General features: G+C 40.4%; 1 protein-coding gene across 2 annotated transcripts in view; it reads right to left on the bottom strand.

Annotated features, from left to right (window-relative positions):
- Trappc11 (trafficking protein particle complex subunit 11) overlaps window positions 1-24,002 on the bottom strand; it is a 43,209-nt gene extending 19,207 nt beyond the window's left edge. For both annotated transcript variants that reach the window (XM_038326242.2, XM_038326243.2), the window contains exons 1-18: window positions 23,859-24,002; window positions 21,029-21,254; window positions 19,834-20,003; window positions 18,313-18,383; window positions 17,091-17,205; window positions 14,883-14,982; window positions 14,466-14,539; window positions 12,759-12,855; window positions 10,200-10,333; window positions 8,856-9,003; window positions 7,302-7,395; window positions 6,549-6,628; window positions 6,368-6,446; window positions 6,209-6,263; window positions 5,754-5,899; window positions 5,098-5,159; window positions 4,845-4,977; window positions 3,262-3,392 (exon numbers count right to left, since the gene is read on the bottom strand). In XM_038326242.2, coding sequence (XP_038182170.1) covers window positions 3,262-3,392; window positions 4,845-4,977; window positions 5,098-5,159; window positions 5,754-5,899; window positions 6,209-6,263; window positions 6,368-6,446; window positions 6,549-6,628; window positions 7,302-7,395; window positions 8,856-9,003; window positions 10,200-10,333; window positions 12,759-12,855; window positions 14,466-14,539; window positions 14,883-14,982; window positions 17,091-17,205; window positions 18,313-18,383; window positions 19,834-20,003; window positions 21,029-21,232 — 1,893 coding nt within the window. In that variant the 5' untranslated portion in view covers window positions 21,233-21,254; window positions 23,859-24,002. The remainder of the gene's footprint in view (window positions 1-3,261; window positions 3,393-4,844; window positions 4,978-5,097; window positions 5,160-5,753; window positions 5,900-6,208; window positions 6,264-6,367; window positions 6,447-6,548; window positions 6,629-7,301; window positions 7,396-8,855; window positions 9,004-10,199; window positions 10,334-12,758; window positions 12,856-14,465; window positions 14,540-14,882; window positions 14,983-17,090; window positions 17,206-18,312; window positions 18,384-19,833; window positions 20,004-21,028; window positions 21,255-23,858) is intronic.
- Window positions 24,003-24,124: the final 122 nt, after the last annotated feature.

The raw sequence follows: 24,124 nt of genomic DNA, 5'->3' as shown, positions 1-24,124 counted from the left end.
TCCTTCTCTACGCTAATTCTCATTTCTGGCTGACGATTGTTAAACACCCATCCCCTTGTTTCTTTGTGGTCTGCGGCTTGAATTTCAAATAAGATACAATCAACATACAAGAAGAATTTAAAGTCGATATTTCATTCTACAATGGCATTCTTAGTAGTTTTTAACTATGGAAGAAGCTCTTGCCTCATATTTAGAAGAGAAATGGACTTGGAGGCAATTCAAGGAAAAGTAACGTAACGGTCCCTGGACTGACCATCTAATGTCAGCTGAGGATTTCACAATGAAGGGGAAAGGAAACAACAACAACAATCTGTCACGGAACCTAAGGGTCTTAGCTGCGGGAGACAGTGAGGGCTACGGGAGACACTGCAGTCAGGGGAGGTTTGCCCAAGAAGGTAACAATCTGGAAGAATCAACTAGTCAAAGAAGGCAAACTGAGTCAGACCAAAGCAGCAGCATGTTCAGAGCTCCTGCCCCGCATCCAGCCTATGCCATCCCTCCTCCCACTCTCTCCCCAACCCAGGCTAGCCTACTTAGTGTGTGCGCATGACCCTGGGCTCTTCCTCGAGCACTCGCCCCTAGCTCCTTTAGTCGGGGTCTCTCAGGGACTCAGGACACCCTCCAAGCTTCCAGGGCTCACTTTTCTCTGTCTGCCAACACTGGGTTGCAGGCGTCTGAAGTCATGCACAGATGACTTTGTGTGTGTGCTGGGGATTTGAACTCAGGTCCTCACATGCTTTGACACACTGAGTTATCACCCCAGCCTAGATTTATCTGCCTTTTGTATCCTAAAGTCTCCATTCCCACAACTAGCACCCTGATCCAATCCTTACACTGTGCAATTAGATAGAATTAATTACTATGCAATTAGATAGAATTAATGTCTAATTAGTTTCTATATCATTTCTTTAAAATAAACTTTCTCAAGTTTCTGTTTTAACAACATTAAAATAATCAGAAGCAATCTCTGGGTAAGGGTTGGAAGGTAAGCAAAATGATCTCCAGAAGACCTAGATTTACCTAAATATCTCAATTTCAGGGCATTTCTCTGGTCTTATCAATAAATTTCTACTAAAACAGATAAAATTCATTATCACAATGAAATACATGAAAATATGCATAAATTTAAAATAAATGTATTTTATTTTTAATATGTATACATATATAAAACAATAAATACATCTTAAGAGGCGTTATTAATACACCTGTTTCATTCTTTTTGTTGCTGTTGTTTTTGTTTTTGTTTGGTTGCTTGTTTTTGAGACAGGGTTTCTTTTCTCTCTAGTCCTAGAACTAGGTCTTGTAGACCAGGCTGGCCTTGAACTCACAGAGATCTGCCTGCCTCTGACTCCCGAATGCTGGAATTAAAGGTGTGTGCCACCACCATCCAAAAAATAATTTTTTTTTCCTCCAAAGCTACACAGAGAAACCCTGTCTCAAAAAAAAATTTTTTTTGGCCTGTTTCACTTTCAGGGTTCCTGTGGGCCCCCAGCCACATCTTCTCACCACCCACACCTGGTCTACTAAGGCTGCTGTCTTGACTCACCAAGAAATAAATACACATGTGCTCCTGTTCCTGCATACCATTTTCTTAGATGTGTTCCCAGTCCCATCTTTTTATACTTAATTGGACCTCTCATTTCTTTGTCATGCCTACTGTAATTAAGTTTCCAGTCGAGATGACACCATTTAGCTGAATGGCTTACTGAGAAATCGGTCATTCATTCAGTGATGGCCCCTGTCCCTAAAATTCTTACATTTAATGGGATTGATACACAGTATCTCCTTAGGTTCACAATGAGAAGAATATTATAACTCCCAATAAATGTGCTGGTTAAAGCCTTAATATACTTTCTAGATGACCAGGAGATGATTATCTATTAAGTAAGCATAAAAATGAATGAGAATAGACTCAAGCACATGACTTTATTATATTACACTTTAAAAATGTTCATATGCACACAGCATAAAAGCGTTGCTTATGTGTGCACAGAAAACACTGGACTGCTTAGGAAGCTAGCAGAGAGGACCCACGGCAGGGAACATGCTCCCTGTGCATCATGTCCATGTACTCCACCTGATCACAGCAAAACCAAATACATAGTAGCTAAGAAAACAAAAACCAAGTTAGTCATGATGGCGCATGCCTTTAATCCCAGAACTAGGGAGACAGAGGCAGGCAGATCTCTGTGAGTTCTAGGCCAGCCTGGTCTACATAGTGAGTTCTAGGACGGGCCAGAGCTATGTAGAAAGACCCTGTCTCAAAAAAAAAAAAAAAAACAACAACAAAAGAATTTGGTTGGAGGCCATTTCAAGTTATATAGTAAGTTTGAAGCCAGCCTGAGAATGAGATTCTGAATCAAGCAATAAATAAATATAAAAACAAAAACTGATAATGATAAAACAAATGAAGCAAGTTGATTTATTAACCAATGGTATTCACAGATCGCCCTCTGTAGGCTGTGAATACCATTGGTTAATAAACTGTCTTAGGCCTGCACAGGGCAGAATAGAGGTAGGCGGGGAAAACTAAAGTGAATGCTGGGAAAAAGAAGACGAAGTCAGAAGAAGTCATGTAGCCGCTCCACAGACAGACATGCCGGAACTTTACCTGGTAAGCCACAGCCTTGTGGCGATACACAGATTAATGGAGATGGGTTAATTTAAGATGCGTTAGCCAGAAATAATAGCGTAAGCTATTGGCTGGATAGTATTGCAGATAACATGGTTTCTGTGTGATTATTTTGGGGTTGAGCAGATAGGAATAAACAAGTGGCCTCTTAAAATAGCAAATAATTCTGAAAATTAGACTATCTTCACACTGAATATATCTTATTTGAAATTAAGGTTACACATTATAAAAATTAAGAATAGTATTCTTGTCTTAAACCTGAAAAGAAAATAAAAATTAAGAGTAGGAAAAAAATTTTGGAACTGCGAGACATTTGGAAATACAAGTACATTTATTTTGAAATAAGCCTGGCCAAAAGTAACCTGATAACTATAAAATCAGTAAGATCTAAAATTTACTAAACTCATGTTACACAGTTTACTGAGAGCTACAATGACATGTACATATACATATACATCTATATATCTATATCTATATAGATATAGATATAGATATATAGATGTATATGTATACATCTATATCTATCTATCTATCTATCTATCTATATATAGATAGATAGATAGATAGATATATAGATGTATATGTACATACACATACACACAGTGGAAACACATCAAGTGATACACTACCTGATTATTGAAGCTGACACAGAGCTTGGAAAACCTAATGGGGTGTGGACAGTCAGCCTTCAGATAAACATCAAACTGAACAGGAACATCCACATGAAAACTCGGGGCGTGAAACTTGGCTTTGCATTGTACTAGAAATCAAACAAGAAGAGCAGAGTCAGACAGGCCAGGCACTCAGCATACACTGCCCTGGGAGTTCCCTACAGACACGGCTATCTGCAGTCTTACTGCTGTCTTGCTTACAGTGTTCTACAGAAGGCAGCTGTTCAGCAAACAGACACAACTCTCTCGGATTAAGAAACCAAGAATAAATAAGAATGTAAACAAACAAACAAACAAAAAAAACTTTTGCTGTTTTTTGTGTGTTTGTTTTGAGACAGGGTTTCTCTGTGTAAGCCTGGCTGTCCTGGAACTCACTCACTCTGTATATCAGGCAGGCCTCAAACTCAGAGATCCACCTGCCCCTGCTTCCCGAATGCTAGGATTAAAGGTGTACACCACCACTGCCCAGCTTCATAAACATTTTTAATTTTAAAAACACACTAGTTCATAAAATGTTGGTGCCAAAACTTAAAAGGAAAAGGAGTCATTTTAAATTAGCTTATTTCAAAACTCCTGCCCAGACAATAAAGCATACATTTGGCTGTGAACCTAGCCTTTAATGGCTGAGCCATCTCTCCAGCCCAAAAAAACACAAAACTTTATTTAAAATAGGTATCTATTCAAGAATACTTCATAAAGACTTGAATTACAAATAAGCAAAGCATATTTTAATAAAGAATGTGAGCAGGGGAAAATTTCAACTGTAAAACCACTCTTCCCAGAACAATAAAAATTTTAATTCATTTTTTCTAAGTGGGTCACCCTAAAAAACACATACATCAAATCGTTCTATTATAGTGTTATTTAATATGTAAGCCTATGGTTGCAACCACTTTGGGTTCACATATTAAATATCCACATTATGATTCACAACAGCAGGGCTGGAGAGATGGCTCAGAGGGTAAGAGCATTGCCTGCTCTTCCAAAGGTCCTGAGTTCAATTCCCAGCAACCACATGGTGGCTCACAAGCATCTGTAATGAGGTCTGGTGCCCTCTTCTGGCCTGCAGGCATACAGACAGAATATTGTATACATAATAAATAAATAAATATTTTTAAAAAATGATTCACAACAGCAGCAAAATTACAGTTATGAAGTAGCAACAGCAATAATTTTATGGTCGGGGTCACTTCAACCTGAGCAATTGTATTAAAGGGCTGTACCATTCGGAAGGCTGAGAACCACTGATGTCAACTATGTTGGTACGCATAAAGCATGGTTTTTAAAAAAGAAAACTGGAAAATATTCTTCCCCGTGGTGTTTTCAAGTAATAATGAATTAGACAAAGGCCTCCATCATTCACATATTTATTCAATAAATACTTGTTTAACTCAAAACAAAATATTTGCTAGCTTATTGCTATGACACTGAAGAGAAAAAGAATTCATTATTATCCACTAGATGGCTGTCACGTTTACTGTCCTGCCTCTATTCACTGCAGACAAAGGGTTCTCTGGACACTGTGGGTGTTGCTTACACACCAAATGGCACGAAGTCCTGTACGCCTATTGTGAAAACATTGCTTCCAGCCAGGGAGACGCGGTCAGCCCACAGCTTCTGAGCAGTCTTCACGGCTAAGGCATCACAGTCAGGCTCAGGGTCAGGGCTTTCATTCTGCAATCACAGTTCCAAATTTGCACGATTAGCTGGGGAAAATACACACAGATGCAGGTCTGTGTACACTTTTACAAAGTGTGCGTGCCGTACACTTCCGTCAAAGAATCATCAACCCACCATTAAAACGTTCATAAGGTTCTTTTCTATCCGAGACTTCTGGTCATCTTTCAGAGTTGAAGCTGAGATAGGAAGAGAAAATAGAACGGTAAGGCAGGCAGGTCAGCCCATTCCCCTACTTGTGGGGTTACAAGCCACCACGAACTGCCCAAGGGTGCTGAGAACTGGGTCACCTCTCCAGTCCTGCTAAAATGCTCTTGATGTGTAGACCTCCTTTGAGACAGGGCTGCTCATTGGCCTGGAGGTCACCAATTATGACTGATTAGTCAGCAAGCCCCAGTCTTCCTGTGTCCACAGCCCCAGCAGTGGGCTCAGACACACGGGCCACCATGCCTGGCATACACATGGGTGTTGGAGGTTAAAACTGGGCAAGCACTTTACCAACTTAAGATATTTTGAGTCAATACTTCTAAGATGACTAAGCACAGTGAATTTTATATAATAAAAGTACTTTTTTGGCTTGTTTGTTTTGAGACAGTCTTTATGTGAGCCTGGCTGTCCTCAGACTCACTCTGTGGACCAGACTGGCCTTGAACTCAGGAGATCCACATGTCTGTGCACCACCATGTCCAGCACAGAAGTACTTCTAAATACCCGACAATGAACCATCATTCCAATTCAAAAAATATTAATGATGCAAACAATTGCATCGTTACCTCTTCCGAGGAGCTCTAGAGAATAAGTAATGTAATCCTTTAACTGGGCCATGAGGTAGGAACACTTCAGAGCTGTTGTCAATATGGAGGTGAGCAGAGTCCACCACCCTTCACTCCGGTAGTCACACATGACGTAATCCAGCAGCCTAGGAGAGGGAGGAAGATGGCTCTCCAGAGGGTGGAAAGGCCCCGGAGAACTCCATGTGCTTCTCTCATGACGTAAACACACAAGCCCTACTGGGACACCTCAGCAGCTGCTGTTCACATCTGGCTGCACCTGAGGTTACCTAAAAACTTAACGAATTATGTAGCAGAGGACACTTGAGAAGATATCACATAACTGGAATTAAATAAAAATAGACACAGTAAAGACAAATCCTGCAATGTAAGCGTCTATTCCAATATCATTGTAGGGCAATCAGTACTTGTGAAAATAAACAGCAAATCTGACTCACTTCAAAGCTTTGGTATAGTCCTTGGCATAATAATACTCCTCTCCCATTTGAACCACTGCAAAGGAAAAGAAGGCTTAAGAAACTGAGTACTCCTCCAAGCAGCACGGAGCAGGGTATGCTGGGTACAAGCAGCACAGGCAGGGTGTGCCGGGTACATACTGAGGTGGCTTTTCATCCGGGGACACTTGTACTTCTTGAACTGTGCGACAGCGTTGCTCAGAAGAGTGATGACTATTTCCTGTTGGGACAGAAAAGGTGTGGGGCGTTGGAGTCAAAACTGTCTCCTGTTTTTCTAGAACAGTGCCCACACGGTTTATACTGGGGTCGGGGAGCAACTCACAGAGTGGACAACACTTCTTTCCTTCAGCTGAATGGCGAGAATGCCCGCTTTCTCTTTGTCGGGGTCAGAAAGATCAAAGCCTATGTACGACAAGAAGCAACCCATCTTAGCTCACTGAAGAGAACTCTTCACACCAATTCCTGGAGCCTTCACTAGAACAGAGCGCATTTAAGACTGCGAACATTCTGGAATCTTAAAGATTCTCAGAGACAGCTTTATTATCAAGGAGAGTTCTCAGAGTCTCTGTTCTGGGAGAACGTTCCTAACCCTGGTGTTCTCTTCCCAGCTGCTGAGCGTTCTCCTGTCACACCATTATGTTCTATGGATAACTGAAGTGTGTGACTCAGTAGCACCTAAGGTGCCACTGCCACAGATGCTGCCCAGTCAAATGTGCTCTGAATGCAAAAAGATGAACACAAACTCTTTTTAAGGCAATACATGGTAATACCATTTTAAAATGTTAAATAAAATCACCAAAGTTAAAATGCTTAAATATTCAAATATTTTAGTCACATCAATTAACTCTGTTACTCTAATATATGATGAAAGAAACCATTCTAAAAACTAAGAGCACAAATCTTAAAATGAACCAACAAGCAAACAAAAACCAGACTAGGAAAGCACATTTTAAAAGAAGTTTTAAAAGCATAGATATGAATTTCAATATAGCTTTCTCTGGCTCCATTGTCATTACACAGTAGGAGAGCTATCTGTCTGTCTGAGGATGAAATGGAAAGAAGAAAAATTACTTACTTAGGATCCCTTGCCTCCAGGGTCTCTGTCCATAGAAGTCAAGAACGCCTGTTTGTGTCTCTAAGGGATCAGGACTGGGGTACATCACAGAGGCCTGCAATCCAAAAAACAGAGCTAAGGAAGAGCTTATGGAATTCATCCCAAATTAACTCTTGGCCAATCTATGACCGAATAAAGAAATATCCGTAAATATAAGCATCAAAAACTTGTCTAAAAGCACCATTATAAATATTTTAACATGCTTTACTAACATTTGGAAATCCTATAAACCTGAAGTAGGTGTGGTGGCGCACGCCTTTGATCCTAGCACTCGGGCAGAGGCAGGCAGATCTCTGTGAGTTCAAGCCCAGCCTGGTCTATAGAGCTAGTTCCAGGACAGTTAAGGCTACACAGAGAGACCCTGTCTCAAAAAACAAAACCAAAACCGACAGAGAGAGAGAGAGACAGAGAGCCTATAAACTGAAATTATTGGTTGTGATGCTCCAGTCACAAATTATCGACATTATATGGAGTCCTGACAAAAAGAGCCATTTTTTCTCATTATTATTTCTGTATTAATTCTGGTATTGGTGGAAAGGGTATTTTCTGCCACTAAAAAGAACATATTTACAATTCCTTTTCTCTTTTGTGTATCTAAAACCAAATGTAATATAATTACATTATTGAGAAAACAACCAAAGGAAAAAGATAAAATTCCAAATTCCTAATTTACTGCCACTTGCTAAAATACGCGTTATTCTCTACTGTAGCACAAACCTTAGTTGTAACCAATTTGCATTTGTCAAGCTACTTTTTCCATATTCTGTCCATATTACTTTAGCACTAAAATTTTCTAAACATTTGCCTTTTCATGCTTCCCTGCTGTTACATATATTAATAAAGTCTTTATAATATTCCTATTTCACAGGGCTGGAGAGGTGGCTCAGCAGTTTAAGAGCACTGACTGCTCTTTCAGAGAACTAGGGCTCAAATCCCAGCACCCACAGCTCACAATTGTCTATAACTCTAGTTCCAGGGGATCTGGCACCCTCATACATGAAGGCAAAACACCAATGCACATAAAAGCAAATAAATCTTTTAAAAAAAGAATTCCTGTTTTACATTGCAACCAATAAGCCCATGAGAACTTCATAACTAAAGGTTGGTACTGACCCTTCAGATCCATCATCCTACTTCTGAAAATGAAATTTTGTGTCAAGAGATTATGCCTAGGTTTAAAGCTCCTCAATTTACTCTTTAGCAGAATTACCTTCTATTCTATTGACTCGTACTTGTTAATGCCCCAGTCCACATATTCTTTACAAAACCAAGTTTAAATCATCTATTAAAATACTATATTTAAATCACAATAAGACAAACTCTAAAAATTTAATACATGCAAAACCTGCTCAAGCAAGTTTAAAAATAGAATCCCTGGGTTAAAACTGAAAAGCCAAAATAATTCAAAAAGATATTCAAAGACAAAGGGGGAAAAAATCAATACTATGAGCCCTAGCTTCTCTGAAGAAAAGGTTGCAGTGTTCTGAGTGCGAGGTGATGCAGGCCAGGACTTACATCATGATTACAGAGGGCTTTGGCGTGCTGTTTCCGCTCCTGCGCATAGTAAGCTGCCTGCTGATAGTAGAAACCAGGGTTCTGCGTCTGAATAGCTGTCAACCCCAACTTAATGGCTTCATCAAATAAATCTCCAAAGGCCTGGAATCTTAAAGAAAACAAACCAAGGAATGAAAAGAATGGATAGTAAAGGGAAGGAAAATCAGCTTACTGCTAATAAGTATTCATTAAGCTCAGCACACTGTATTATTAAAATAAAACTACTGAATAACAGCTAATTTATTTGTAAATAATATACAGTAGTGATAAGTTACAAATAAAGTTCTTTAAGTTATCTGTGATAACTCAAGCCCATGGCTACACCATTCAGATCTTAGCAACGGCCTCACTCTTCAATTAAACCCAACTTTCTGGAAGCAACTTTATTGAGGTAATTTTTAAATAAACACAGTCCTGGTTGGTCTTTTTGTTGTTAATTTGACACACGTTAGAGTTATCTGGGAGAGGAGCTTCAGGTGAGAAAATGCTTCTCTGAGAGGCTGTAGGGAAGGCTGTGGGGCACTTTCTGGATTAGTGACTCATGTGGGAGGCCCCATCCACGGTCGGTAGAGCCATTCCTGAGCAGGTGCTCCTGAATGGATAATAAACAGGCTGAGCACGTCAGGAGGAGCAAGCCAGTAAGCAGAGTTCCTCTCCGGTCGCTGCTTCAGTTCCCTCCCGAGACCGGGAAGTGTCAGATGAAACAAAGCCTCTCCTCCCCAAGCTGCCCTTGGTCATGCTGATTTATCACAGCAACGGAAACCTTAACTCTAAGACAGACACTAAGCTCTATGAAGCAGGAATTTTGTTTTGTGCTTTCCTATATTTCCAAGATGCAAGCACAAGTGGAAACCCAATGAATACATGCTGAATGCAAAAATGGTACCATAAACTATCTGACTTCCACTAAGAAATCATACCAATCAATACATACTATTCCTGGATACATACCTGGGGCATACTATTAAAACCCTATTTAATAAGAAAAAAACCCCACCAAATTCTATATACAGCCAAAGCCTTTGCTAACGTCAACTCTTCAAATCCGACATTCTATTTTTAAACTATTAAGAAGATGCAACTTAAACATACTGTTTAGGGGCTGGAGAGATGGCTCAGTGGTTAGGAGCTTTGCTTGTTCTTCCAAAGGTCCTGAGTTCAATTCCCAGCAACCACATGTGCTCACAACCATTTGTAATGAGATTTGCTGCCCTCTTCTGGCCTGCAGTGATACATGCAGGCAGAACACTGACTACATAATAAATAAATAAATAAATCTTAAAAAAAAAAAAAAAAAAACCATACTGTTTAGACATCCACGCAGCATGCTCAAACGCCAGCTCTGCACTTCCAATCTTTTTCTTACACAAGTCAATGTGCTTTCGAAACTGAGCAATTGCATCCAACGGGGTGTTGTGCTGAAAACACAGCCTACAAATCTGGGGGGGAAATGTGAAAGTCAATCTCCAAATAAGGGAGAAGCCTAAAGACACATTCATACACACTGAAAATATGCAAACTCTAGGAGCACCTTTAAAAGAGCACACAATCTCAGCGCTCCACTCCTATGGAGTGTGTCTCCTCATTAGAACACTGAGAAATGAAGAAACAACTCAGTTCACTCAAGTCCTGTGCCTTAGAAAAGCTTTCTAAAACATGGAGTTTTAAAAAATTATAACTAAGGAAGAACATAACAATGAGTGCAATATTTCCAATGGGAATTTATAAAGGAGAGATTGACTTTGAGCATTAGAATTGTCGGGAAATTAAAACATTTCTCCTGCATAATCAAGGGTTAGTTGCCTACACATCACTGAGGGCTACAGAAAATTTCAAAATGTCTTTTCCCTGGAACACTAGACATACATAGTTCCCAAATGGCACAATCCACATGAGCTGATGGTAAATAGAAATCCAACAGAAATAAAGCCTAATTTATTTCCATAAGCTTACAACAACTTTTAATTTTATTTTTTAGGTACAAGAAGAAATATATAAAAAAAACCTTTGTGTGCGTGTGTGTTTTACGTGGGTATGTGTGCACGTGTGTATGTGTGTGGTATGCATGTGTACCTGTGTGCACATGTGGAAGCTAGAAGACTCTAGTATCTTGCTCTATTACTGTCTATTTTACTTAGGAGAGCAGTCTCTCACTGAACCTGAAGCTCACAATTACAGCCACACTAGGCACCCAGTGAGCTCCAGGATCTGCCTGTGGGCCCCACCTGCCCCACCCCAGTCAGTGCTGGAGTTAGAGGTAGTCGCCCCCATATCCGTAGGGTCCAAACTGAAGCCCTCAGGACTGCGCAGCAGGCACCTTCCTTCCCCATCTGTGCCCTTCAGTTCAGTCATTTCATTTCTGTCTCCAGGGGCAGCCAGCACTCGTCACGCGGCCAGTACAAGCTACAGACAGGCAAGTGTGTGCACACTCAATTTATAAACTAGGAACCGTGTGGCGCCAGGACTACTATGCTGAGTTACACCTTACTTTTTCTATCTAATCCTAAATATGAGGGTTGGTTTTTGTCAGCGTGACACAAACTTAGGCATATCTGTGAAGAGGGCTTAGCTGAGGAAATTCTTCCATCAGATCACCAGTAGGCAAGTCTGTAGGGCATTTTTTTGATCAATGATCGATATGGGAAGGACCCAGCCCACTGTAGGTGGTGCCGCCCCTGGGCTGATGATCCTCAGGGCTGTAAGAAAGCAGGCTGAGCAAGCCATGAAGGGGAAGCCAATAAGCAGCGCTCCTGCATGGCCTCTGCATCAGCGCCTGCCTCCAGGTTCCTACCTCGGCTTCCCTCAATGGATTGTGACCAGAGACATTTAAGTCAAATCAACCCTTTCTTCCCAAGTTGCTTTTAGTCATGAAACCAAACTAAGACCCGTAGCTACCACTTCATCTTGACGGATGAAGCTGCCACATTCATAATTGTATAGTTATTAATGTCCCATGATAATTTATATAAACAATCACCCATTGCAAGGTTATTTCCAGTATTTTTCTATTAGAAAGTATAGTAAGTATCCATAGATTTTGAGTTACAGATACTCCCATAATTGGCAAAGAAATTTCCAAAAAAAAAAAAAAAAAAAAAAGGCTGTCACATCGGAGAATATTCACTTTTAGATTTGTGTTCACTAAGAAAGTTTGCTGCCACACATCACCCACCAGAGTCATTCATTGTTAAATGAGTGGGAAAACAATAACAGCCTTGCTTGTCTGCTGAGAAGCTGGGGAGGAAGAACAGGTCACAACACAAGGATGGAACGGGGACAGGACAGGGATGGGACAAACAGGATGTTTTCTACAATACACAATCTTAAAATGCTCAAACAATAGCTATGGTTTCACTAAAGTGAACTGAGCCAACAGTGGTAGTGTATGCTGCAGGCCCAGCTACTCAACAGGCTAAGGCAAGAAGATCACTGGAGCCCCAGAGTTCAAGACTAGCTTAGGCAACAGTGAGTGAGACCAAGTCTCAAAATACAAAAATAAACCCACTAAATAGATGTATCTATTCTATGGCTGAGTCATTACACCAGGAAATGCTTACATAATTCCAATATGCTGCATCGTTTAAAATTCAACAATAGGCAGCTTTCTAAATCTAACTACTCCTTTCTCTTACTCAGAAACAAACACTGAAAGAACTCTCAATAATTAGTACCTAAAAACTCAAAACACAGCTATTACTATGAGGCTGCTGAGAGTCAAGGCCATTTTTGAGTAAAGAACATCAAAAAAAGGAATATAATTCATCAAATACCAACTTTTCGGATCAAGAAACTGATTTTGATTTTTGCATTTAAAGAAGGTAATATTGAAAGGTAAATCTCCTTTATTTCGAAGTAGAACTATACCTTGTAGTTTATAAATCCTGCCATCGTCTTAATTTCCAGAATATTAGTTTCATGGGCTCTCAATTCATGTACAAGGTTATAGGCAGTCCTATAATTCCTAAGTAAACACGAGGAGGGTGGTTAATTATGATATAAATTAACGTTTAAGATTCTCAAGAACAATATTATAACAGATACTATTTATGCAACATTTCTTACCACTCAGCAGCTCAATAACAACATAATATATATATATATATATATATATATATATATATATATATATATATATATATATCCCTAGTAGTCTAAGAAAGTATCTACTGATCACTAATCAATGACTTCACAACAGAAAGACCCATCCCATGTACACTGTTCTTTCTATAATTAACTAGCCAGTCAATAACAAGTAGAAACAAGTTGAAAACTGAGGGCAAATTGGATGGTTATCTAAAATCACAGTAAAAAATAAACACTGTTTGCTGGGCATGGTAGAACACTCCTTTAATCTGAGCACTCAAGGCAGGAGAATTTCTGTGAGTTCAAGGCCAATCTGGTCTATGTAGTGGGTTCCAAAACAGCCAGAGAATTGTCTCAAAAAAAGCACTGTTCATAAATACACACATGTGTATATGTGTACTTCTGAGACAGTCTCTCTGGATAGCCCAGGCTGGCCTGGAATTCATTATTCAACCCAGGTTGGTCTTAAATTTGTGGTTCTCCTGATTTGGTTTCCAAAGACCTAAGGATATGCCACCATGTCCAGATAAGGGTCTTCTATTTTTTAAGTACCACTGTAAGTTTCTCAAAACAAAGTAATTTTAGCAATGACGGTTTAAAGACAGAACAAGTCACATAGCATTTGAAGGGCAGGTATAAATAAAATGGCTAAGTAAACAGCATTATCTTGAATAGAGGCTGCAGAGGAGAGAAAATATCTTTAGTGGATACAGGAGAGGAGAGCAGGGAAAGAAAGCAGCCCTAATATGGGAGGAAGTGAGAGTAAGTACCTTGTCCATAGACCCTCTCCAGCAAACGGCTTCCTCCACAGCCTCAGTTCTTATAGCAGACCTGACCCCGAAGGTCTCAACTCACACCACCCATCCACCAATAAAAATAAACTACATTAAATCCAGCTATTATTTTGATCTACTGCTATTCTCTCCCCAATTATAAGATAAATAACTGGTTCCTTTTAAATCCCTTTCCACACTGCCATTGTATATCCAAAACTCTGAGCTACCGCAGAAAGAGATGGCATTTTATTAAACTGCAGTTGGTAAAAACAAAGGAGTAAAACGTTTGAGCATGTCAACACGCCTGCAACTAACCTTCAAGGCTCCAGCAGGGTCTTTAAATAGAAAATGATGTGATAAATTAAATAATTAATGATAAAGCCTATTTGAGTTGAATAAATGAATGTCATGTTTATTATACTTTGAAAATTAGTTTCAAGAATTTTACTGAATATACAAATAGAAAAATAAAAACAGAAAAATTAAGAGAATTGTGACACTCTCTTCTTTAGATCATGAAATTTAGTTAAATTAGACCAGGAAGTTTATGACAACTTATTTCCAGCATTAAGATGGAAAAAAAACACTTATTAAATATCTGAATATAACATGAATACCTTAAAATCAAGGTGACTGAGATTCATAGCTGGTTACTGGTTATGGCTCATTAACACTGAGGTAATGAGGATTTAGTTTGAAAACAGAGACTTACTTCAGAGCATTCTGTGTGTCTTGTTTCAACTCACTGAAGAAAGCAATTTTGAACTGATGCCTAACAAACAAGAGCTGAAAAGAAAGATTAAAGAATGATTATATATAAGCTTTTAATGTAAAATGCTATTTTTATGATGCATTAAGGTACAAAGGGAAATATTCAAAATTAAATTCACAGTGATTCCAACCAGGACACAGCTAAAAAGGCTTCCGAGAGCTCTTCTTACAGGTAAAGGAGTTTGAAACTAACTTTAAGGGCAAAAGAATCCAATTTGAAAACCAACTCATTTTAAGAGCTCTAAACAAAACTTTTCAAGTACTAAAACAACTTAAAATATCAGTACTGCAGAAATAAGAACTATCCACAAAGCAACCTGAAACGAATAATCTGCTTCTCATTCATTTTTCAAGGTACCTGGTGTGTTGTTTTATTCAAAAATTCTTTATGGGATTTCACTCTTCTGATCTCAGTGTAGTAATAGGTCTGGGCATGTTCATAAAACGCATTTTCTAACCTGTTAAGAAACAACAAACATACACACAAATATATATCTGTATATACATACATACATACATACATATATATTTATATATATGATGCAAATACACATACACACATACACACACACACAGTTTTTCAAAGCCAAACTCCGTTTAAGAATGGCATTGTTGAGAACTGACATTTGTCATCAACACTGGGCTTTACCTGATAAATAAGGTGAAAAATGAAGTGGTGTATTTCTAAGAAAAAAGTCTAAAATCAAGACCCACCTAAGGCCTCTGGAAATCATTTACAGCACGGAATACAACAGATGAAATACTTAGACTTCATAAATATCAGGTGATCTTTAAGAATACTTTCGTCCCTACTATAATTTTATAAAACACCTGAAAAAAAGATTTCAAATTGAATTATATTTCACTATTTTTTAATCTTCTAATATTTCGAGTTTAAAAGAATAAATAAGAAAACTTATGGGGAGATTAGAAACAACTGGTCAGTGAGAGAGCAATAACATTGGTGTTACTAAGGTCCTGCTTCACTGGACAACTCTGAGGTTATATGAACAGCACAGAAGAGAGCTGCAGGGACCAGTAAGCACTCCACACTCTTCTGGAGAAAGGAGGGGCCTGCTAGAGTAAGTGCAGGCACAACGGAAAGTGTGTTCACAGGCGATAACAGGTGCCTGCAAGCTTCTCCTACTCAGAATAAAACATAACTTTAACCTATATTCAAAAGATTTTTACCACTGTGGTGGCGCACGCTTTTAATCCCAGCACTCGGGAGGCAGAGACAGGTGGATCCCTGTGAGTTCAAGGCCAGCCTGGTCTACAGAACAAGTTCCAGGACAGTCAGGGATACACAAAGAAGCCCTATTTTTAAAAATCAAAAACAAAACAAAACAAAAGATTTTTTTTTACCACATCTAAAGAAAATAAAATAAGTCAAAAATTTTAAATCAAATATTTTATTTATGTCTTTATAGACAAACTCTTACTATGTAGCCTTGGCAAACTCTAAACTCACTAGTGTACCCCAGACTGGCCTCAAATTGGCAACCTTCCTCCCTGTCCCTGCCTCCTGAATGCTTGGGGAATTGCATTTTCTAGGGTAGAATTTTTTATTTTCAAAACTATAGTATTAAAATGTTAAAATAAGAAAATAACGTTAGATTCTAATCTTAAAACAAATAATGTTATTGATATAAACTCTTCCTTAAAATTTTACAAGAGACAGCTGGAGAGATGGCTCAGTGGTTAAGAGGACTGCCTGTTTTTCCAAAGGTCCTGAGTTCAATTTCCAGCAACCACCTGGTGGCTCACAACCATCTGTAATGAGGTCTGGTGCCCTCTTCTGACCTTTAGGCATACACACAGACAGAACATTGTATACATAATAAATAAATATTTTAAAAAATTTTATAAGAGAGAACAATAAGGGACTGATTGTGAAACACCTGAGAAATATTTTATATCTAAAGATGAAAAGATAACCTTCTCAAAGAAATCAGTTCTGACTACATCAAAGGTAAGCTTGCTTCAGTTTTCAAACAGGCTGTGTACTCACAACATGTGACAACCAAGTAGAACAGGCCTGAGAATAAATTGACCTGCTTAGGCTTGGGCTGGTGACACAGCTCAGCAGGTAAAGGTGCCTGCTGCCACGCCTAAGAACCTGAGTTCAATCCCAAGGGACCCGGATGGCGGAAGGACAGAACTGGCTCCTGTAAGTTGTCCTCTGACCTCTGCGACATGGGCACGGCCCTCTCCCCTGAGTGAGTCATAAACAAATGTAATTCTAAAACAAAAACCTAGAGAAAGGCATGGAATTTAGCCCTTCCCTGCTTTTAAGGAAACCAGGTTAAACAGTTAGAGAAGTGCAATACGAGCCTCACTGCTTGGTTTTGAGTCAGGGCCTGTCTATGCAGCCCCAGATAGCCTGGAACTTGCTACCGTGCCAGGCTGGCTGCTAGCTCCTGTGACTCTTTTCAGTTAGTGATCTGCCTAGCTAAACTTCACTGTCCATGATGTTTATATTATGAACATTTCATTGTTGTCTGTAAATAAAAGGGTCTAAGCTACCAACTTTTCATTCCTGAGGAACGAGAAAACTTTGATTTACCTTATGATGTAGCCCACAAGGTGGTCCGTGTGGGGCAACACAAACAAAGACTTGCCTGAGAGTTCACACACATTGCACAAAGCTGCAGCCCGCTCTGAGGCAATGACGTCTTCTCCTGTCAGCAAGCCCCAGACAAAGAGGAACGAAGCAAAGGCATTAGACTTCTGTAGTAAAATTTACCCAAGTTTGTAATCAGGAATAGAGTTCCAAGACCCTGTCACCATGTGAGTAGGATTCCTGCTCTCCCTGAGGGCTTAGTACTCCCAGAAGTGACAAGGTTCCTATTTCCTCCTGAGCAGGGCAGACAGGACAAACCACATCACATGGCTGTTTGAAAAGACAAATAAAAATGGGGCAACTATTTATGAAGGAATAAACCAAATCCAAAACCTCAGACTGCTACGAGCTCCAACATGGCATCAAAAATTAGTCTAACTCAGGAAAATCTGGGAAGGTAAAGGAAGAGTCATTTAAATGAAACACTTCTCTGGACAATATTATAAACCCTATTGTTTCTTTATGTAAGAGCAAATTTTAAATAGAATCAGACAAGTAAATAACACTATTTTTAGCAACTGCATTAACTGTCAGCTGATCCATGCATATGTGAGGAGCTAAGCAGAAATGAAACAGCAAGTCTGAGCATTTGAAAACTTCATTTGTTTTTATTATTTATAAAAAGCATTAGTTTGGCCGGGCGGTGGTGGCGCACGCCTTTAATCCCAGCACTCGGGAGGCAGAGGCAGGTGGATCTCTGTGAGTTCGAGGCCAGCCTGGTCTACAAGAGCTAGTTCCAGGACAGGCTCCAAAGCCACAGAGAAACCCTGTCTCGAAAAAAAAATAAAATAAAATAAAAAATAAAAAAAAGCATTAGTTTGTGTATTACTGACATTTTAAGTATTTATTTGCTTTGTGTGTGTATACATATGTACGTGCACATGTATGTATGCATGTTTGCACTGAACCATAGTACACCTGTGGCGGTCAGAGGACAACTTTCAGAACCGATTCTTCCCTTCCACCAAGCGGGTTCTGGGAATCAGAATTCGGGTGGTCGGCAAGTGCCTTTACTTGCTGAGCTGCCTTTCTGCCTTTCATGAGTGCCTTTTAGAAGTTAGCATACTATCAGCCCCCAAAATGAACACACGAAACATTTAAATATAAAAAATCTGCCTCCTGGTATTAGTAATGGGGCATACAGCAATTGATGACCTTCAGATACCTGGAGGCAGAGGTGCTTTCTTTTGAATCAGGACGACTGCGACCTTTGTGTTTCTCCCTTGCAAACTCTGTCTGCAATGGAAAAAATAACAACATAGTTACTAAAGCAGTTAGCTTGTTTTAGCAGATCTATGTCAGGCTCCACATAGAACACACCATCCAACTGAAGACAAATTCCAACTAAAGCACATCAAGAGCAGAGTAAACCTTTTCCTACAAAGGAATATATTTGCCATAATGACTTCTATTTTCAGAGTATAATCATATATACACTTACTATCTTACTAAAATCTGCTCTAAAAGTGAAACTTATGGGCCCGCAAGATGACCTAAGTTGATTCCCTGATTCCACATAGTTTTTGAAAGGAGAGACCCAACTCCCCCAGGTTGTCCTCTGACCCACACATGACTTGCCTCCCAAACAAAATAAATGTGAAGATGATTTTAACATAAAATTTTCTTTTTTTTTTTTTTTTTTTGGTTTTTCGAGACAGGGTTTCTCTGTAGCTTTGGAGCCTGTCCTGAAACTAGCTCTTGTAGACCAGGCTGGTCTCGAACTCACAGAGATCCGCCTGCCTCTGCCTCCCGAGTGCTGGGATTAAAGGCGTGCGCCACCACCGCCCGGCTTTAACATAAAATTTTCACATATACTTCTATATAAAAATTACAGTTAATGTAACTTCTTCATAGTGACATATCAGTCATCCAGAATAATTGCCTTAGAACTACACGGTGACAAAGCATTATGGGGACCAGTGAGACAGGCAGAGCTTCTGTGTCAGCTATGCAAGCCTGGCAACCTGAGTTCAAGCCTGAATATATGTTCAAAAGCTGAAGGAAGGAGCCAACTCTCCAAGGCTGTCTTCTGACCCCCACATGCATCATGACATGCATGAACAAAAATACAAACCGTGTACACACACAATAACAAATTATTAATAATTTGTAAGTGCTAGAGAGATGGCAAGTGCTTATGCGAGTCCAAGAGAGATGCTTCAGCAATTAAGAGCTCTTGAAGCTATTCCAGAGGACCAAAGTTCAATTCCCAGCAGCCACTGTGGGGCAGCTCACTATAGCCTGCAACTCCAGCTCCAGGGGTGTGATGTCTTCGTCTGGTCTCTGCAAGCACTAGCATGCATGCACATGTATAGACACACACACCCCCCCACACACAATAAATAAATAATAAAATATATCTTTGGGGTCTGGCAGTAAATTGTTATCTCCCAAAGAGATCATAGTATAGACAAAAAATTGGAACGCCAGGCCAACTTGCCTTCTAAATTTCCTCGCATCCCTAGTACGATATAGTTAATACTTATTAGAAACAGAACGAGGCTAAAAGTCTCCAAGGTAACCACTGCAGTTTAAACAGTATTGAATTACTTTCAAGTGTTTGCAAACAGGGCTGACTACTTGCCTGGCACACACAGGCCACAGACCCAATCCTTGATATCACAAACAAGTAAGGCAGTGAACAACAGACAGTTGTGAGTACCACAAAGGCCCAGCAGCGTCGTACCTGACAATTTCCACCCTGGTCGCACACTCAGACTGCTTTTCTTTCCACTGAGGCTCATCCCAGTCCAGTTCATAGAACACGACCACCAGAGCCGGCACCAGGTTCAGATGCTTATTCATCCAGCCGGTCTTCAGGATCCCTTTAGGAATGTACCACTCGTATGACGTTCTCTGCCGACGGTGACAAAACTGAGTTAGGTGGTGAGAGGAGCAGCAGGGACCACCTCCGGAGTGCCAGGCACTTTATACACATCTGCTGTGTTCACTATGCACGCCGCCCTGTCTAAGATGAGGACGGTACGCCCATCAGAAATTAATAACAGCTGTGAGTGTCTAGCTGTTAGAATGGAATCTCAACTGCATGAACGCTACCCCTCCATGGGAGGAAGAACAGCCGAAACCGAGGAGCCTAATAACGCCAAGGGTCTCGCTATGTGTAAAGATGGACTCAGCTCTTTCCCAGGCCTACTTCTACTTCCCCACCCATCTCTGTTCTCGTAAAATGTCACAACAATCAGGAGTCCACTACACTTCATCTGTTTACAGACAGACTGCCACGGTGGAAACCTGAACGGTGGATGAAATCAAAACGGTTTAAAATCTGGTAAAACTAAATCTAACTGCAAAAGTCATGGATTCTATAATGAAATTGGAAAAGATGAATGGGTAATGTGAGATATTGCTTTTAAGGAGACTTTGTTAAGATTGTGGAGATGTGGGGGTTATTTTATGAAAAGAAAAGGGATGGGGGGTAGATAGAAAGGGCGCTTTGTGCAAAGCCGAGGACTCCCTGAGTCCAGTCCTCAGGACCCACACGCCGGAAGAAGAGACTGACACTATGAGCTGTCAGTGAACCTACACACACACACAAACACAATACACAAATAAAAATTTTTTAAAGAAAAAAATGTAGGCACACAGTGTAGAAGTACTGTAATTAGTCAATCCTCTTGAGGTTAAAAATAAGTGTTATTAAACATATGCATATACCCCATAGTACATAAACACTGTTTTTCCTTAGACACAACAGTAACCTTTGCCCTAATACACTCAGGGGGTTTCCAAGATTCCAATACACACAGACACCACATACACACAAACACAGACACATACACACACACACGAAACAGGGTTGAGAGTGGGGTAGGAAAAGGACAGGGACTATGAATGAGGGCACGTAATCCTAATGCCATTACCTTAGATCTACATTTTGGATATTCGTGGTCACCTGGGAGCACCTTGAAAGAAATTGGTACCCGATCAGCTCTCCGATTGGCACAGAAAGCATCCCAGACTGCTCGATGCACTGCATTATAAACTACATCAAGGCCAGTAAGTGTAACAAAAGCCATAGGCCGACAACATAATTCCACAGGGAAGTCCCACCGTGTGGGGCTCATGCTTAAGACGTCACAGAAAAGTCTGAAATACAAATGTCAGGATATTCATAGTTAAAGAAACCAACAACAATATCTAACATATAAACATTATAAAAAGACAAACGGCTCTGCATGTACAGTCATGCATACAGAAGAGAGTAAAATAAAAACTTTAATTCCTAAATTAGATTTATTAAAATTACTAATTGCATTGCATTTTTTTTCTTTCAAATTTCACAAAAGAGGTTGTAATCAATTTTTAGGCAAATTTGCTCTTTTCACAGTTATCTTTGAAAATGTATAGCAACGTCTGGGATGAACAGGCTAAGAAAGCAGAGAAGTAATGAAATTAAAATAGGCCTAGACTGGCACACGCTGCAATCCCAGCCCCCAGGAGGTCGAAACAGGAGGATAAAGCATTCAGGACAGTTGGTAGCAAAATAGTAAGACTGTCTTAAAAAAATGCTTTTCTTTTAATTCAAGTTATGTGCTCTATATCAACCATAATCAATAAAATTTAAAAGTTATTAACTTATATGTAACACACACACATATCCAATTTCCTCTGATTTCTCTGGGATTGCAAATATCTAATTCCTCAGTGCTTAGAAGATAATTCAAACAATGTGTGTATTACTTAATAGCTGTTTCTCAGTTTTCATAATGTAAGATGACGCAATAGATAAAGGAAAGTCTGTAAGAGAAACACTAATAATGGGTGGAAACACATACAGAACATGGTTCTGTTGTGTCCTGTAGCTAAGTCGACAATAGCTGCAGATACGCGCTGACTCTAGAAATGATTATATATCCGAGACAGTCAAGGCTATTAGACAGACAAACCCTGTCTCGAAAAACCAAAAGAAAGAAGAAAAGAAAGAAAGAAAGAATTATATAAAAATGTTCTCATCCCAAACAAAATTATCACTGTATTTTTAAAATGATTCCTTATTTCCAAAAGGATTTCTCATATGCTCCTTTAAAGTGATTGGCGTCATTACATTATGCAAAACACAATGCAGTCCCTGGAAAAACTGAAGTGCAAAAAAGCCACTTTTCCCCCAAAATTGTGGACTGTTTCTAACTGAAAAGTTAATTATCTTAATTAACTTGCTCTCACATGCTTAAGTGCTAAAGGAACAGGGGGTATCAGAAAGTGATTTGGAACACTTGTATCTACAACACAAGCTTGCAGGATTCTCTCAAAGACTCATAGGAAGGGCTGTGCTGTGAGGACAAACCACTGCTTCCAGAGAATTCAGGACGAAGAGTGAAACAGCCTAGAAGAGCTCACAACACAATATGGCTCGGTCATAACAGACAATCTAGACAAGAGGGTGAAAAAACCAGTTCCCTTAATACTTCCAGTGGCTCAGGGGAAATAGCTGTGGCCCTTGAATATGGCGTGGTCATGAGGGGAAGCAGAAAGGACTGACGAAGTTTTTAAATTAGTACTGCCTGAGAGGATTACAGTACGAATCACACAAATAATGTGAAAATTCCCTGCAGTCACATCAGAAGGTAAAAGAGAAGCCAGCTCAGACAGCAAACTCCTGTAAACCCAGCAGTCAAAGGGCAGAGGCAGAGGCAAGCAGGAAGATAGCTTCAAATTCCACAGTAGACTAGTCGAACAGGGCTACCTCAATACCCCTCCTCCCCTCAAAAAAAAGGAAAAAAAGAAAGAAAGAAAAAGAAAGAAGAGAAACTGTAACCCAAGAATATCTCCAAACATGACTATAAGTTATCGATGAACTTTTAAAAACCTATTTGTGCACTGTCTTCAAACTCTGGTGCTGTATCTTATACTCGCAGATCACTTTAGTTCAGATTAGCCCGTTTCAAGAGCTCGATAGTCCCCCATGGCTACTGTCTACCACAAATGACAGTGTAGCTCTCAATTACAGCAAATCTGCTCCAACACCATCACGGAAACTGCACCAGCAACCCCTGCCACATTCTGCCGTACAAGCTTTGGCACTGGCAATGGCCCTGCTTACGCCGCCGTGGATCTCAAAGGGATGGGACAGGACAAGTACTAGCTGAATACATTTCAATGACACGCAGGAAAGGGGTCGTTTCCTGACTTCCGGGAAAATAAATGGAGAAACCAAGCAAACTACGGACAGGGAGGAGACAGGCAGAAGCACAAAGTAAGACCTCAGCACCAGGTCACCTGGTTAGTGCAGCGGAAGTAATGTGTCAGCTAGCAGCGTAGGAGAGAAACAAGCTAACCCAATCAAAGCGGCTACTAACGAAGACGGCTATCAATGAACAGATGGATCCAGGGAGCAAGACGTCGGCTAGCAGCAGGGATTCAGAGACGTCCAACTGCAAAAAGCTCAAACAAAGAACAATCGCTTGGTGCATGACCGACACTGTAGAGGAAGAGAAAAGACACTGTCCCCAGGGTCAGAGCATTCGGCTCTGGTAGCTACAACTGGAAAGGAGAGTAACCTCACAGGCCTAGAAACTGACTCCATCTTCCTCTATCAGAAATGAGCTCTCCATCTAGAAATAAGCGCGTTTTTTTTTTTTTGCAGCTGAAAGAGAACTGCCAAGATTGCACCCGTGGACGCCACGGTGAAAACGCAGGCCCCAGAGCTAGCCGGGTTGGTCTGGCCAGCAAGGGTCTCCAGACCCAACTCACCCAGGCCGCACGCCCTGGGCCCGCTGCAGCAGCGGCGAGTCACCGCCAGCCCCGAGAGGACCGGAGAGCCAGGCAGGGGCGACACGGAACGCGGCCACCGAGTTCCGACAGCCCCGCAGCCGGCGGCAGAAGGCGAGACTTCCTTTTCCCCGCCTCCGCTGGCACAGGAAGCACTTTCTGAACCTGAGTGACAGTACTCCCAACCAGTCCTGGAGCAGAACGGAGCACCTTGCTCGGCAGGGGCTCCATTTCCTAGAGGAGAAAGA

This window comes from Arvicola amphibius, chromosome 4, assembly GCF_903992535.2.
Source record: "Arvicola amphibius chromosome 4, mArvAmp1.2, whole genome shotgun sequence".
Classification (NCBI taxonomy): domain Eukaryota; kingdom Metazoa; phylum Chordata; class Mammalia; order Rodentia; family Cricetidae; genus Arvicola; species Arvicola amphibius.
The sequence above is the reverse complement of the archived record's forward strand: the minus strand, read 5'-3'. Positions and strand labels throughout refer to the sequence as shown.